This window comes from Engystomops pustulosus, chromosome 4, assembly GCF_040894005.1.
Source record: "Engystomops pustulosus chromosome 4, aEngPut4.maternal, whole genome shotgun sequence".
Lineage (NCBI taxonomy): Eukaryota > Metazoa > Chordata > Amphibia > Anura > Leptodactylidae > Engystomops > Engystomops pustulosus.
Genome location: NC_092414.1, coordinates 213984779 through 214003940, shown reverse-complemented (window position 1 = coordinate 214003940; position 19162 = coordinate 213984779). Strand labels below are relative to the sequence as shown.

Here is a 19162-nt window from a genome sequence, read left to right as displayed (position 1 = left end):
GGCCAGCAGGTGGGAGGAACGTGACCATGAGTGGAAGGCAGTGCCGGCCGGCGGGAGGACGCATCGACCGGTGGGCGGGAGGAAGACCAGGAGATATTGCCAACTGCCGAGTGGATGGAAGTTCCAGCCAGCCAGTCGGGCCGGCAGGTGGGAGGAAAGTGCCGGAAAGCGCGTGGGAGGGAAGACCGCAGGGAGGAAGGATGAAGAGGGAAGAGGACGTACCGGCAGGCTGGAGGGCGGGTCATGAGTTTGGGGTGGGTAGGAGAGTCCGGGCCACCACAAGTGGGCAGCTCTCTGTTCAGCACAGCAGACGGGGCCCGGGAGAACGGCAGTAATACATTTTGGTATTGCCGTGCCGTTCTTCCCGGGCCCATGTGCAGCACGGGCCCCGTAGCAACCGCTACGGCTGCTACGGCGGTAGTTACGCCACTGGTACCCACTATATATCATTTGTTTTTTTGTTTTAACATGGACAACATGGATAAGTTTAAAGTACGCACATCAAGGACCTTGTAGTTTCTGGAATCTGGTGAGTGTGAAGAATGTCACCTGGGTCTCAGTTTGTCCTAGAACCATGCGGTGGGGAGATGCACAGAACTCTTAATGGAAGCACTCGATGGCACCACTGGTGTCTCTGCTCTACGATCTTCCCTGACCTGTCCTAGTTTTGCAATAGTTTAGAGTTTTAAACCAGGCGGGAGGAACCCTGAAACCCTCCCGGGCAGAAAGGAAGTGTCCAACAAAGAGGTCCACATCTCAGGACACATATGGCTCCTTGTTGTCTTTTGGGGGAGTTTATGCCAAACCTTGTACAGGAGGAAACCTTACCCCTCTCGCTCCACTCGTCTTTTAGTTTATTTGCTAAAACTTGCTTGTGCCATCACCTGTAATCTTATTATTTATTATTAAATTAGCAAAATTATCTACATTTCTGTTTTCTGGGAGCAGAGTGAACATTAATGAGTTTAAAAAAAGCACTGAAACAAAGAGTGGAAAATTTAAAGGGGTAATCTTATACCTCAATTAACAGTCCACACATCTGACAACAAGCTGGTGGCACCATGGTACAATGCAGACAGGGCTCTGTCTTACTGAGGCTAGAGTAAGAGGTCTCTCATCGGGTCAGTGGTGCCACACCGGAGATCACATAGAGGACACTCCGGAAATCACATAGAGGACACTCCGGAGATCACATAGAGGACACTCCGGAGATCACATAGGCCACACGGGAGATCACATAGGCCACACGGGAGATCACATAGGCCACACCGGAGACCACATAGGCCACACCGGAGATCACATAGAGGACACACTGGAGATCACATTGAGGACACTCCGGAGACCACATAGGCCACACCGGAGATCACATAGGTCACACCGGAGATCACATAGGTCACACCCGAGATCACATAGGCCATACTGGAGATCACAGAGAGGACACACCAGAGATCACATAGGCCACACCGGAGATCACATAGAGGACACACAGGAAATTACATAGGCCACCCCGGAGATCACATAGGCCACACCGGAGATCACATAAAGGACACACCGGAGATCACATAGAGGACACACCGGAGATCATATAGAGGACATACCGGAGATCACATAGGCCACACCGGAGATCACATAGAGGACACACCGGAGATCATATAGAGGACACACCGGAGATCACATAGGCCACACCGGAGATCACAGAGAGAACACACCGGAGATCACATAGGTCGCACCGGAGATCACATAGGCCATACTGGAGATCACAGAGAGGACACACCGGAGATCAAATAGGCCACACCGGAGATCACACAGAGGACACACTGGAGACCACATAGGCCACACCGGAGATCACATAGGCCACACCGGAGATCACATAGGCCACATTGGAGATCACATAGGTCACACCGGAGATCACATAGAGGACACACCGACGATCACATAGAGGACACACCGGAGATCACATAGAGGACACACTTGAGATCACATAGAGGACACACCGGAGACCACATAGAGGACACACCGGAGACCAGATAGAGGACACACCGGAGACCACATAGAGGACACACCGGAGATCACATAGAGGACACACCGGAGATGACATAGAGGAAACACTGGAGATCACATAGAGGAAACACTGGAGATCACATAGAGGACGCACCGGAGATCACATAGAGGACACACCGGAGATGACATAGAGGACACACCGGAGATCACATAGAGGACACACCGGAGATCACATAGGCCACACCGGAGATCACATAGAGAACACACCAGAGATTACATAGAGGACACTCTGGAGACCACATAGGCCACACCGGAGATCACATAGGACACACCGGAAATCACATAGGCCACACCGGAGATCACATAGAGGACACACCGGAGATCACATAGAGGACACACTGGAGGTGACATAGAGGACACACCGGAGATCACATAGAGGACACACCGGAAATCACATAGGCCGCACCGGAGATCACATAGAGGACACACAGGAGATCACATAGAGGACACACTGGAGATGACATAGAGGACACACTGGAGATCACATAGGCCACACCGGAGATCACATAGGCCACACTGGAGATCACAGAGAGGACACACCGGAGATCACATAGAGGACACACGGGAGATCACATAGAGGACACACCAGAGATCACATAGGCCACACCGGAGATCACATAGGCCACACTGGAGATCACAGAGAGGACACACCGGAGATCACATAGAGGACACACCGGAGATCACATAGGCCACACCAGAGATCACATAAATCACATCAGTGATTACATAGGTCACAACAGTGATTACATAGAGGTCACATCGGACATTACATAGAGAACACCGGAGACCACATAGATCACCCCGGAGATCACATAAGCCACACCGGAGATCACATAGGCCACACCGGAGATCACATATAAGACACACCGTAAATTACATAGGACACACCGGAGATCACAAAGAGGACAAACCGGAGATCACATACACCTGAGATCACATAGGCCACACCGGAGATCACATAGGCCACACCGGAGATCACAGAGAGGACACACCGGAGATGACATAGAGGACACACCGGAGATGACATAGAGGAAACACTGGAGATCACATAGAGTAAACACTGGAGATCACATAGAGGATGCACCGGAGATAACATAGAGGACACACCGGAGATCACAAAGAGGACATACCGGAGATCACATAGAGGACACACTGGAGATCACATAGAGGACACACTGGAGATCACATAGAGGACACTCTGGAGACCACATAGACCACACCGGAGATCACATAGGCCACACCGGAGATCACAAAGGCCACACCGGAGATCACAGAGAGGACACACCGGAGATGACATAGAGGACACACCAGAGATCACATAGGCCACACCGGAGATCACATAGAGGACACACTGGAGATCACAGAGAGGACACACCGGAGATCACATAGAGGAAACACCGGAGATCACATAGAGGACACACCGGAGATCACATAGAGGACACCCTGGAGATGACATAGAGGACACACTGGAGATCACATAGGCCACACCGGAGATCACATAGGCCACACTGGAGATCACAGAGAGGACACACCGGAGATCACATAGAGGACACACGGGAGATCACATAGAGGACACACCGGAGATGACATAGAGGAACGGAAATCACATAGAGGACACACCGGAGATCACATAGAGGACACACCAGAGATCACATAGAGGACACACTGGAGATGACATAGAGGACACACTGGAGATCACATAGGCCACACCGGAGATCACATAGGCCACACTGGAGATCACAGAGAGGACACACCGGAGATCACATAGAGGACACACGGGAGATCACATAGAGGACACACCAGAGATCACATAGGCCACACCGGAGATCACATAGGCCACACTGAAGATCACAGAGAGGATACACCGGAGATCACATAGAGGACACACCGGAGATCACATAGAGGACACACCAGAGATAACATAGAGGACACACTGGAGATCACATAGAGGACACACCGGAGATCACATAGAGGACACACCAGAGATAACATAGAGGACACACTGGAGATCACATAGAGGACACACCGGAGATCACATAGGCCACACCAGAGATCACATAAATCACATCAGTGATTACATAGGTCACAACAGTGATTACATAGAGGTCACATCGGACATTACATAGAGAACACCGGAGACCACACAGATCACCCCGGAGATCACATAGGCCACACCGGAGATCACATAGGCCACACCGGAGATCACATATAAGACACACCGTAAATTACATAGGACACACCGGAGATCACAAAGAGGACAAACCGGAGATCACATACACCTGAGATCACATAGGCCACACCGGAGATCACATAGGCCACACCGGAGATCACAGAGAGGACACACCGGAGATGACATAGAGGACACACTGGAGATGACATAGAGGACACACCAGAGATCACATAGGCCACACCAGAGATCACATAGGCCACACTGGAGATCACAGAGAGGACACACCGGAGATCACATAGAGGAAACACCGGAGATCACATAGAGGACACACCGGAGATCACATAGAGGACACACAGGAGATCACATAGAGGACCCACCGGAGATCACATAGCCCACACCAGAGATCACATAGGTCACACCGGAGATCACATAGAGGACACGCCGGAAATTACATAGGCCACACCGGAGATCACATACAGGACAAACCGGAGATCACATAGAGGACATACCAGAGATCACATAGGCCACACTGGAGATCACAGAGAGTACACACCGGAGATCACATAGAGGAGAAACCAGAGATCACATAGAGGACACACCGGAGATCACATAGGCCACACCAGAGATTACATAGGTCACACCAGTGATTACATAGGTCACAATGGTGATTACATAAGTCACATCGGGGAGCACATAGGCAACACTGGTGATTACATAGAGGTCACATCGGACATTACATAGAGAACACCGGAGACCACATAGGTCACCCCGGAGTTCACAAAGGCCACACCGGAGATCACATAGAGGACACACCGGAGATCACATAGAGGACACACCGACGATCACAACCAGGACACACCGGAGATCACATAGAGGACACACCGGAAATCACATAAGCCACACCGGAGATCACATAGAGGACACACCAGAGATCACATAGGTCACACCGGAAATCACATAGAGGACACACCGGAGATCACATAGAGGACACACCAGAGATCACATAGGCCACACCAGAGATCACATAGGTCACATCGGAGTTCACATAGAGGACACACCGGAAATTACATAGGCCACACCGGAGATCACATAGAGGACAAACCGGAGATCACATAGGCCACACCGGAGATCACATAGGCCACACCGGAGATCACATAGAAGACACACAGGAAATGACATAGGCCACAACGGAGATCACATAGGTCACCCCGGAGATCACATAGGCCATACTGGAGATCAAAGAGAGGACACACCGGAGATCACATAGGCCACACCGGAGATCACGTAGAGGACACACTGACGATCACATAGAGGACACACCGGAGATCACATAGAGGACACACCGGAAATCACATAGAGGACACACCGGAGATCATATAGAGGACACACCGGAAATCACACAGAGGACACACTGGAGATGACATAGAGGACACACCAGAGATCATATAGGCCACACCGGAGATCACATAGGCCACACTGGGGATCACAGAGAGGACACTCCGGAGATCACATAGAGGACACACCGGAGATCACATAGGCCACACCAGAGATCACATAGGTCACACCGGAGATCACATAGAGGACACACCGGAAATTACATAGGACAAACCGGAGATCACATAGGCCACACCGGAGATCACATAGGCCACACCGGATATCACAGAGATGACACACCGGAGATCACATAGAGGACACACCGACGATCACATAGAGGACACACCGGAGATCACATAGAGGACACATCGGAGATCACATAGGTCACAACGGTGATTACATAGGTCACATCGGGGAGCACATAGGCAACACTGGTGATTACATAGATCACACCGGTGATTACATAGAGGTCACATCGGACATTACATAGAGACCACCGGAGACCACATAGGTCACCCCGGAGATCACATAAAGGACACATTGGAAATTACATAGGCCACACCGGAGATGACATAGAGGAAACACTGGAGATCACATAGAGGAAACACTGGAGATCACATAGAGGACGCACTGGAGATCACATAGAGGACGCACCGGAGATGACATAGAGGACACACCGGAGATGACATAGAGGAACGGAAATCACATAGAGGACACACCGGAGATCACATAGAGGACACACCGGAGATCACATAGAGGACACACTGGAGATGACATAGAGGACACACTGGAGATCACATAGGCCACATCGGAGATCACAAAGGCCACACTGGAGATCACAGAGAGGACACACCGGAGATCACATAGAGGACACACGGGAAATCACATAGAGGACACACCAGAGATCACATAGGCCACACCGGAGATCACATAGGCCATACTGGAGATCACATAGAGGACACACCGGAGATCACATAGGCCACACCAGAGATCACATAAATCACATCAGTGATTACATAGGTCACAACAGTGATTACATAGAGGTCACATCGGACATTACATAGAGAACACCGGAGACCACATAGATCACCCCGGAGATCACATAGGCCACACCAGAGATCACATAGGCCACACCGGAGATAACATATAAAAAAAAACCGTAAATTACATAGGACACACCGGAGACCACAAAGAGGACAAACCGGAGATCACATACACCTGAGATCACATAGGCCACACCGGAGATCACAAAGGCCACACCGGAGATCACAGAGAGGACACACCGGAGATGACATAGAGGACACACTGGAGATGACATAGAGGACACACCAGAGATCACATAGGCCACACCGGAGATCACATAGGCCACACTGGAGATCACAGAGAGGACACACCGGAGATCACATAGAGGAAACACCGGAGATCACATAGAGGACACACCGGAGATCACATAGAGGACACACTGGAGATGACATAGAGGACACACTGGAGATCACATAGGCCACACCGGAGATCACATAGGCCACACTGGAGATCACAGAGAGGACACACCGGAGATCACATAGAGGACACACGGGAGATCACATAGAGGACACACCGGAGATGACATAGAGGACACAGCGGAGATGACATAGAGGAACGGAAATCACATAGAGGACACACCAGAGATCACACAGAGGACACACTGGAGATGACATAGAGGACACACTGGAGATCACATAGGCCACACTGGAGATCACAGAGAGGACACACCGGAGATCACATAGAGGACACACGGGAGATCACATAGAGGACACACCAGAGATCACATAGGCCACACCGGAGATCACATAGGCCACACTGGAGATCACAGAGAGGATACACCGGAGATCACATAGAGGACACACCGGAGATCACATAGGCCACACCAGAGATCACATAAATCACATCAGTGATTACATAGGTCACAACAGTGATTACATAGAGGTCACATCGGACATTACATAGAGAACACCGGAGACCACACAGATCACCCCGGAGATCACATAGGCCACACCGGAGATCACATAGGCCACACCGGAGATCACATTTAAGACACACCGTAAATTACATAGGACACACCGGAGATCACAAAGAGGACAAACCGGAGATCACATACACCTGAGATCACATAGGCCACACCGGAGATCACATAGGCCACACCGGAGATCACAGAGAGGACACACCGGAGATGACATAGAGGACACACTGGAGATGACATAGAGGACACACCAGAGATCACATAGCCCACACCGGAGATCACATAGGCCACACTGGAGATCACAGAGAGGACACACCGGAGATCACATAGAGGAAACACCGGAGATCACATAGAGGACACACCGGAGATCACATAGAGGACACACCGGAGATCACATAGAGGACACACCGGAGATCACATAGAGGACCCACCGGAGATCACATAGGCCACACCAGAGATCACATAGGTCACACCGGAGATCACATAGAGGACACGCCGGAAATTACATAGGCCACACCGGAGATCACATACAGGACAAACCGGAGATCACATAGAGGACATACCAGAGATCACATAGGCCACACTGGAGATCACAGAGAGTACACACCAGAGATCACATAGAGGAGAAACCAGAGATCACATAGAGGACACACCGGAGATCACATAGGCCACACCAGAGATCACATAGGTCACACCAGTGATTACATAGGTCACAATGGTGATTACATAGGTCACATCGGGGAGCACATAGGCAACACTGGTGATTACATAGAGGTCACATCGGACATTACATAGAGAACACCGGAGACCACATTGGTCACCCCGGAGTTCACAAAGGCCACACCGGAGATCACATAGAGGACACACCGGAGATCACATAGAGGACACACCGACGATCACATAGAGGACACACCGGAGATCACATAGAGGACACACCGGAAATCACATAGAGGACACACCAGAGATCACATAGGTCACACCGGAGATCACATAGAGGACACACCAGAGATCACATAGGTCACACCGGAGATCACATAGAGGACTCACCGGAGATCACATAGAGGACACACCAGAGATCACATAGGCCACACCAGAGATCACATAGGTCACATCGGAGATCACATAGAGGACACACCGGAAATTACATAGGCCACACCGGAGATCACATAGAGGACAAACCGGAGATCACATAGGCCACACCGGAGATCACATAGGCCACACCGGAGATCACATAGAAGACACACAGGAAATGACATAGGCCACAACGGAGATCACATAGGTCACCCCGGAGATCACATAGGCCATACTGGAGATCAAAGAAAGGACACACCGGAGATCACATTGGCCACACCGGAGATCACGTAGAGGACACACCGACGATCACATAGAGGACACACCGGAAATCACATAGAGGACACACCGGAGATCATATAGAGGACACACCGGAAATCACATAGAGGACACACTGGAGATGACATAGAGGACACACCAGAGATCATATAGGCCACACCGGAGATCACATAGGCCACACTGGGGATCACAGAGAGGACACTCCGGAGATCACATAGAGGAAACACCGGAGATCACATAGGCCACACCAGAGATCACATAGGTCACACCGGAGATCACATAGAGGACACACCGGAAATTACATAGGACAAACCAGAGATCACATAGGCCACACCGGAGATCACATAGGCCACACCGGAGATCACAGAGATGACACACCGGAGATCACATAGAGGACACACCGACGATCACATAGAGGACACACCGGAGATCACATAGAGGACACATCGGAGATCACATAGGTCACAACGGTGATTACATAGGTCACATCGGGGAGCACATAGGCAACACTGGTGATTACATAGATCACACCGGTGATTACATAGAGGTCACATCGGACATTACATAGAGACAACCGGAGACCACATAGGTCACCCCGGAGATCACAAAGGCCACACCGGAGATCACATAAAGGACACATTGGAAATTACATAGGCCACACCAGAGATCACATAGAGGACACACCGGAAATTAGATAGGCCACACCGGAGATCACATAGGTCACACTGGAGATCATATAGGCCAAATTGGAGATCACAGAGAGGACACACCGGAGATCACATAGAGGACACACCGGAGATCACATAGAGGACACACCGGAGATCACATAGAGGACACACCGGAGATCACATAGAGGACACACCGGAGATCACATAGGCCACATCGGAGATCACATAGGTCACACCAGTGATTACATAGGTCACAACGGTGATTACATAGGTCACATCGGGGAGCACATAGGCAACACTGGTGATTACATAGGTCACACCGGTGATTACATAGAGGTCACATCGGACATTACATAGAGAACACCGGAGACCACATAGGTCACCCTGGAGTTCACAAAGGCCACACCGGAGATCACATAGAGGACACACCGGAGACCAAATAGGCCACACCGGAGATCACATAGGCCACACCGGAGATCACATAAAGGACACACTGGAAATTACATGGGCCACAACGGAGATCACATAGGCCACAACGGAGATCACATAGGCCACACCGGAGATCACATAGAGGATACACTGGAAATTACATAGGCCACAACGGAGATCACATAGGCCACAACGGAGATCACATAGGCCACACCGGAGATCACTTAGGCAACGCTGGAGATCACATAGGCCACAGGGGAGATCAAATAGGCCACACCAGTGATTACATAGGCACACCGGACATTACATAGAGGACCCTGGAGACCACATAGGCCACACCAAAGATAACATAGGTCACAACGGATCTCACATAGGTTACAGCAGAGATCACACAGATCGCATCAGAGATCATATAGACCACCTTATTTCACATTCTGTGCTGCTGCATCTAGGGGGGGGGGGGGGGGTCTGTGAAACAATATTAAGCTACTGACATCACACACCATTAACATATAGGACAGACACAGACTGTCAATCAGTCACTCAGCCCAAGCACAAAGGTCAATCTCTCCTAATTCACTTCTATGGGTGCAAATACAGCATAAGGACAGAGCATCTCCTCCAGAGGTAATGTATAGAGGGCAGGGGCAGAGGAGTATACACAGTAAATATATACAGGAGATACAGTGCTGCTTATATTATAATCACTGCTACTTATTACATTCACACTTTATAGGAGTGATAATCTTGTACATAGGGGCATCATTATAGTAGTTATATTCTTGTACATAGGGGGCAGTATTATAGTAGTTATATTCTTGTACATAGGGGGCAGTATTATAGTAGTTATATTCTTGTACATAGGGGGCAGTATTATAGTAGTTATATTCTTGTACATAGGGGGCAGTATTATAGTAGTTATATTCTTGTACATATGGGCAGTATTATAGCAGTTATATTCTTGTACATAGGGGCAGTATTATAGCAGTTATATTCTTGTACATAGGGGCAGTATTATAGTAGTTATATTCCTGTACATAGGGGGCAGTATTATAGTAGTTATATGCTTGTACATAGAGGGCAGTATTATAGTAGTTATATTCTTGTACATAGGGGGCAGTATTATAGTAGTTATATTCTTGTACATAGGGGGCAGTATTATAGTAGTTATATTCCTGTACATAGGGGGCAGTATTATAGTAGTTATATTCTTGTACATAGGGGGCAGTAGTATAGTAGTTATATTCTTGTACATAGGGGGCAGTATTATAGTAGTTATATTCTTGTACATAGGGGTCAGTATTATAGTAGTTATATTCTTGTACATAGGGGGCAGTATTATAGTAGTTATATTCTTGAACATAGGGGGCAGTATTATAGTAGTTATATTCTTGTACATAGGGGGCAGTATTATAGTAGTTATATTCTTGTACATAGGGGGCAGTATTATAGTAGTTATATTCTTGTACATATGGGCAGTATTATAGCAGTTATATTCTTGTACATAGGGGCAGTATTATAGCAGTTATATTCTTGTACATAGGGGCAGTATTATAGTAGTTATATTCCGGTACATAGGGGGCAGTATTATAGTAGTTATATGCTTGTACATAGAGGGCAGTATTATAGTAGTTATGAGAGGGAAACAGGTCTTTGCTATGGACTTTTTAATTTAAATGAAATAAAGAAGAATGGATTTTTACTACTGATGCTAAGCTATTCCTTGAATTTGAATTTTCATTATAGTAGTTATATTCTTGTACATAGGGGGCAGTATTATAGTAGTTATATTCCTGTACATAGGGGGCAGTATTATAGTAGTTATATTCTTGTACATAGGGGGCAGTAGTATAGTAGTTATATTCTTGTACATAGGGGGCAGTATTATAGTAGTTATATTCTTGTACATAGGGGGCAGTATTATAGTAGTTATATTCTTGTACATAGGGGGCAGTATTATAGTAGTTATATTCTTGTATATAGGGGGCAGTATTATAGTAGTTATATTCTTGTACATAGGGGGCAATATTATAGTAGTTATATTCCTGTACATAGGGGGCAGTATTATAATAGTTATATTCTTGTACATAGGGGGCAGTATTATAGTAGTTATATTCTTGTACATGGGGGGCAGTAATATAGTAGTTATATTCCTGTACATAGGGGGCAGTATTATAATAGTTATATTCTTGTACATAGGGGGCAGTATTATAGTAGTTATATTCTTGTACATAGGGGGTAGTATTATAGTAGTTATATTCTTGTACATAGGGGGTAGTATTATAGTTGTTATATTCTTGTACACAGGGGGCAGTATTATAGTAGTTATATTCTTGTACATAGGGGGCAGTATTATAGTAGTTATATTCTTGTACATAAGGGCAGCATTATAGTAGTTATATTCTTGTACATAGGGGCAGCATTATAGTAGTTATATTCTTGTACATAGGGGGCAGTATTATAGTAGTTATATTCTTGTACATAGGGGGCAGTATTATAGGAGTTATATTCTTGTACATAGGGGGCAGTATTATAGTAGTTATATTCCTGTACATAGGGGGCAGTATTATAGTAGTTATATTCTTGTACATATGGGCAGTATTATAGTAGTTATATTCTTGTACATAGGGGGCAGTATTATAGTAGTTATATTCCTGTACATAGGGGGCAGTATTATAGTAGTTATATGCTTGTACATAGAGCGAAGTATTATAGTAGTTATATTCTTGTACATAGGGGGCAGTATTATAGTAGTTATATTCTTGTACATAGGGGCAGCATTATAGTAGTTATATTCTTGTACATAGGGGGCAGTATTATAGTAGTTATATTCTTGTACATAGGGGGCAGTATTATAGTAGTTATATTCCTGTACATAGGGAGCAGTATTATAGTAGTTATATTCTTGTACATAGGAGGCAGTATTATAGTAGTTATATTCCTGTACATAGGGGGCAGTATTATAGTAGTTATATTCTTGTACATAGGGGGTAGTATTATAGTAGTTATATTCTTGTACATAGGGGGCAGTATTATAGTAGTTATATTCTTGTACATAGGGGGCAGTATTATAGTAGTTATATTCTTGTACATAGGGGGCAGTATTATAGTAGTTATATTCTTGTACATAGGGGGCAGTATTATAGTAGTTATATTCTTGTACATAGGGGGCAATATTATAGTAGTTATATTCCTGTACATAGGGGGCAGTATTATAATAGTTATATTCTTGTACATAGGGGGCAGTATTATAGTAGTTATATTCTTGTACATAGGGGGCAGTAATATAGTAGTTATATTCCTGTACATAGGGGGCAGTATTATAATAGTTATATTCTTGTACATAGGGGGCAGTATTATAGTAGTTATATTCTTGTACATAGGGGGTAGTATTATAGTAGTTATATTCTTGTACATAGGGGGTAGCATTATAGTTGTTATATTCTTGTACATAGGGGGCAGTATTATAGTAGTTATATTCTTGTACATAGGGGACAGTATTATAGTAGTTATATTCTTGTACATAGGGAGCAGTATTATAGTAGTTATATTTCTGTACATAGGGGGCAGTATTATAGTAGTTATATTCTTGTACATAGGGGGCAGTATTATAGTAGTTATATTCTTGTACATAGGGGCAGCATTATAGTAGTTATATTCTTGTACATAGGGGCAGCATTATAGTAGTTATATTCTTGTACATAGGGGGCAGTATTATAGTAGTTATATTCTTGTACATAGGGGACAGTAATATAGTAGTTTTATTCTTGTACATAGGGAGCAGTATTATAGTAGTTATATTTCTGTACATAGGGGGCAGTATTATAGTAGTTATATTCTTGTACATAGGGGGCAGTATTATAGTAGTTATATTCTTGTACATAGGGGCAGCATTATAGTAGTTATATTCTTGTACATAGGGGGCAGTATTATAGTAGTTATATTCTTGTACATAGGGGGCAGTATTATAGGAGTTATATTCTTGTACATAGGGGGCAGTATTATAGTAGTTATATTCCTGTACATAGGGGGCAGTATTATAGTAGTTATATTCTTGTACATATGGGCAGTATTATAGTAGTTATATTCTTGTACATAGGGGGCAGTATTATAGTAGTTATATTCCTGTACATAGGGAGCAGTATTATAGTAGTTATATGCTTGTACATAGAGGGAAGTATTATAGTAGTTATATTCTTGTACATAGGGGGCAGTATTATAGTAGTTATATTCTTGTACATGGGGGGCAGTATTATAGTAGTTATTTTCTTGTACATAGGGGGCAGTATTATAGTAGTTATATTCCTGTACATAGGGGGCAGTATTATAGTAGTTATATTCCTGTACATAGGGAGCAGTATTATAGTAGTTATATTCTTGTACATAGGAGGCAGTATTATAGTAGTTATATTCCTGTACATAGGGGGCAGTATTATAGTAGTTTTATGCTTGTGCATAGAGGGCAGTATTATAGTAGTTATATTCTTGTACATAGGGGCAGCATTATAGTAGTTATATTCTTGTACATGGGGGGGGGAGTATTATAGCAGTTATATACTTGTATATAGGGGGCAGTAGTATAGTAGTTATATTCTTGTACATAGGGGGCAGTATTATAGTAGTTATATTCTTGTACATAGGGGGCAGTATTATAGTAGTTATATTCATGTACGTAGGGGGCAGTATTATAGTAGTTATATTCTTGTACATAGGGGGCAGTATTATAGTAGTTATATGCTTGTACATAGAGGGCAGTATTATAGTAGTTATATTCTAGTACATGGGGGGCAGTATTATAGTAGTTGTATTCTAGTATATGGAAGCAGTATTGTAGCATTTCTACACTTTTTTCTTTGGCAGTGATATAAGCCCCTATGGCGTCCAGCAGGCTACGTGTGGCGGTGATTGGAGCTGGGTCTTCTGGGCTTTGCAGTGCACGTCACATTCTTTCCAGACCATTAACCTTTGAACCTCCAGTGGTCTTTGAGGCGTCTAATCAAGTGGGCGGAACCTGGGTGTACATGGAGGAACCAGAAACACATGATAACACATATTCCAGTATGTACAGAGATCTCATGTAAGTCCAGCATCACTTTTCTATCCTCAATGCTAAGTTAACCAATAATATGAACCTGGGCTTACATATCGGGTGGTCCCTTATATTGCTTTGATACAGTTTGAATCTGAGAGTCTGGTGGATTGTATTCAGTGAGTGTCCTCAACCTATATGAGATGTGTGACCAAAGACTTTCCCACGGTTGGTTCTAAAGGTTTTTATCAGTGAGACATCTATTACTGCTTGTTATGAGGTTGTTGACAACCGTGCTCTGAAGGACACATGATGTAGATGGTCTATCAAGAAACTCAGTGGAGAACTGATTCATACATTTCTCACCATTTTAGGACAAATCTTCCTAAAGAACTAATGGAGTTTCCAGACTTTCACTTTGATCCCTCCTTACCGTCCTTCATCCACCATTCGGAAGTACTGAAATACTTAGAGGAATACACCGATAAATTCTCCATCCGATCACACATCAGGGTAAGACTGGGCGAACACCTCCATCATGGACCTTTACCGATCACTAGTAGGGAGCTGAACCCATACCATCTCCTGGATAGAAGTCCAGGGCAGCCACAAAGTATGAGGGAAGCCACCGAGATCCATCGCTTTGGTTTGTAGTTTCTTCAGGGTCACTTCTCTACTGGTAAAAGAGCCCATCCACCGGGGGGGTATCATGGTGATAAGGGCAAAGACTTTGACGTTTCTAAGATTTAATATATCTCCTTGATCTATGGTACTTTGCAGTTTAACACTTGTGTGGTTTCTGTCTATCCGGTTGATGTAAGCAAAGAGCGGGTGTCCTGGTGGGTGGTATCTACCACTCATGGTGAAGAGGTGTTGGAAAAATTTGATGCTGTCATGGTGTGTGTGGGGTAAGTGTCTACTTTCTTCATCCCCACCTGACCTAATCTATTCCAAATCAATCTCTCCGCTCTTTACATTGTGTCCTTCATGAACAGCAAATAGGGCCGTTGATACTATAGGGATTGATAGAAAGAATGCATCCCGTTAATCAATCCATGAAGTGTCCATATTTGTATCATGTACTTAGCACCTGGCATCTTGGGTGGAACCTAGAGTTTAGAACTACAAGGTCTTTCATGATGGGACTTTGACTTTTGTACTGATTAGCATTTAAAGCCCCACATGCTGACCTTCACTTCAACCACTTCTACCACAAAAACATACCCTGCATTGAATCATTTCTCGGCCCGAAGTCTAAAAAGTCTTGTCCATGCCCTCATCATCTCCCGCTTGGTCTACTGCAATATTCGTCTCTGTGGTCTCCCAGCAAACTCCCCTCCAATCCATCCATAACTCTGCTGCCCAGCTAATCCCTCTGTCTCCTCGATCCTCCTCTGCCTCTCCTCTCTGCCAGTCTCTCCACTGGTTACACATTACACAACATATAAAACACTAACCATGACTTACAAAGCCGAACATGACCTTCCCCTTCACATACCTCTGACTTAATCAGCCAATACCGTCCTATATATCATCTCCATTCCTCACAGGACCTTCCGCTTTAGTCTATTACCATCTGCTCTTCTCACAACCGTCTCCAGGACTTCTCCCGTGCTTCCCCCATACTCTTGAACTCTCTACCGAAATGTTTCAGACTGTCCCCCACCATCCAAATCCAAACGTGACCTAAAAACCCTATAATAATATCCCTATTGTTGTGTTCCTCACCTTTTGTCTCCATCTACCCTACCATGTATATTGCGAGCCCTCAAGTGGGTCCTCCTCCCACGAGTCCTTTTTATGGTTATTTATTCTCATGTCAATGTAATGTATGTGAACGCTTCATTGAATTTACAGCACCGTGGAAATAATTCTAATTATAGACACCATGACTTATGTTGTGTCCCATTCTCTGCAGACATTACTCTCATCCCTACATCCCTGACATCGAGGGAATGAAGAATTTTCAAGGTGGGATAAACATTTATTGACTTAGTGATCTTCTACAATAAGTCTCCTTTTTAATGCAGCATCAGGGTGGTGGCCATGTCTGGTACTACACTGCACTTGCCGAAATAAAGAAGACCCAAAATTAATTTTAGGAAATATGATCAACTTTAAAAACAAGAACAAAAAAGTTATCTGTAACTACTATGAATGTATTATATAAAGTTTAAAAAGTATAATTTTTTTTCATGATTTTTGCAGGACAAGTATTACACAGCCATTTTTACCGCTTCCCGGAGGTCTTCTCCTCACGTTCTGTTGTTCTCCTGGGCTCAGGACCTTCAGGTGTAGACATAGCTATGGAACTTTCTGCACATGCCAAACATGTCATTTTGAGCAACCGGGGTCCTCCTCTAAACTGGAGCCCACCAGAAAATGTCTCTGTGGCACCTCCCATAGTCAGAGCTGCCCACAATGAGCTAATTTTTGAGAATGGGACAAAGGTTGAAGCAGATACTCTTATCTTCTGTACTGGATACAAATACCACTACCCATTCTTCTTGCCTAGAACTGGTATCAGTAATGGTCACGTGATGGAGCGTAAGGATGTATTGGACTGGGGATTTTTGGATGGTGAAGATATAGAAAACCCTGACCAAGGGAAAGGTCATCTCCCACCACTCTATAAATGCCTTATCCATGCCCGATACCCCACCCTAGGCTTCATCGGGGCCTGTAAAATTGTGATCCCATTCCCATTTGCTCATTGCCAGGCCCAATTTTTCCTGGAAGTGCTGGAGGGCAAATGCCCATTACCACCTACAGAGCAAATGCTTTCAGAATCCCGCAAAGAGCTTGTAGAGCACCGAAGAGCTGGCCTACCACTCAAATATCTTTACCGTCTCGGAGATTACCAATGGGAATATGCCCAGTGGCTGGCAGACACAGCTAATTTTGAGCCACTGGCACCTGTGTTGGCCAAGTTGTTTGAATCGACTCGGGATTCCAGAAACTCAAACCTTTTAATGTTCAGAAACCTAAACTACAAGATCCTGGACAATGAAGAGTTTGAAGTGAGGATGGAGAATAGAAATGAAGATTACGCATAGTGGCCCTACACCAGCAGAAAGCTAAACACACTCAACACAATCAGTTGGATCATAGAACCTTTTACCAGTTTTAATCAGTGGGTTTAGACTCTTCCACCACATGGGTAGTCATTATGGGAACCAATGTAGACATGGAGTAGATGAGATTGGTCTTGTTAGTCTTCTCAATGACCAACCAGCCCCTTTTAAAGGTATCACTTAGCAAGAAGGCATTAACTTTACGATGAACATAAATTACACTGATTGGGTTACCATTAAAGTAATATACAAGGCGGAACCAGCAGAGACCTGGTCAAGTTGGGAACCCATTGACCAGCTCATGCTTGGTAGAAGCAGTCAAGAACAATATTGGCTGCTGGTTGATGCCACCATGGTCGCCCATAGCAGGTTACTTTGAGTAATGCAAGTGGGGTACAGCATGTGGCATATTAAAAATGGGGTACAGTATAAAAATAATGGAGTACAGCATATAATTTGATAGTGGGGTGAGATATGTTGTGAGGGACAGTATTACATACATATGAAGATAGTAGGGTACAACATGTTCTGTAATAATGGGGTATATTAAACTATGGACTAACAGTATAGGAAAAAATGGTGGGAAAATCAACAGGCCCGAATTTTTACAAGTTTTTTTGTACAAGTTTGGGCGTCAGAATTTGACAATGCAAAGAAATTTACTATTCAAAAAAACAGATTTTTATTTTGTTCAAAGTTGTAAAATTATAAACCGTAATATGTAAAGTATAAAAGTATATAAAAATGATTTCTCCACAATTGTAGTGAACCATGTAGTTTACCACACAAAATAAGCAAAAATAAAATTGTGCATTTGAATTTTTCCCCTTTTTTCCTCTGTATTTTATTATTTTTTTGATAATTTTTTTTTTTGTACATTTTCCTAGATACTGTGTAGGACATTAAATGTTGTTGTTAAAAAATATAAGTAGTCAGATAACAATGAATGAAAAATTTTTTAGACAAGGCAAATCTAAAAAATATAAAAATACAAAGAGGCAGGAGTGG

The 19162-nt window shown here is 44.7% G+C and overlaps 1 protein-coding gene across 1 annotated transcript; it reads left to right on the top strand.

Annotated features, from left to right (window-relative positions):
- Window positions 1-14925: 14925 nt before the first annotated feature.
- Window positions 14926-18798, top strand: LOC140128295 (uncharacterized). Its single transcript, XM_072149892.1, has 5 exons — window positions 14926-15128; window positions 15455-15593; window positions 15861-15988; window positions 16999-17051; window positions 17289-18798. The coding sequence occupies exons 1-5, from the start codon at window positions 14926-14928 to the stop codon at window positions 18134-18136; spliced, it is 1371 nt and encodes a 456-aa protein (XP_072005993.1). The 3' UTR covers window positions 18137-18798.
- Window positions 18799-19162: the final 364 nt, after the last annotated feature.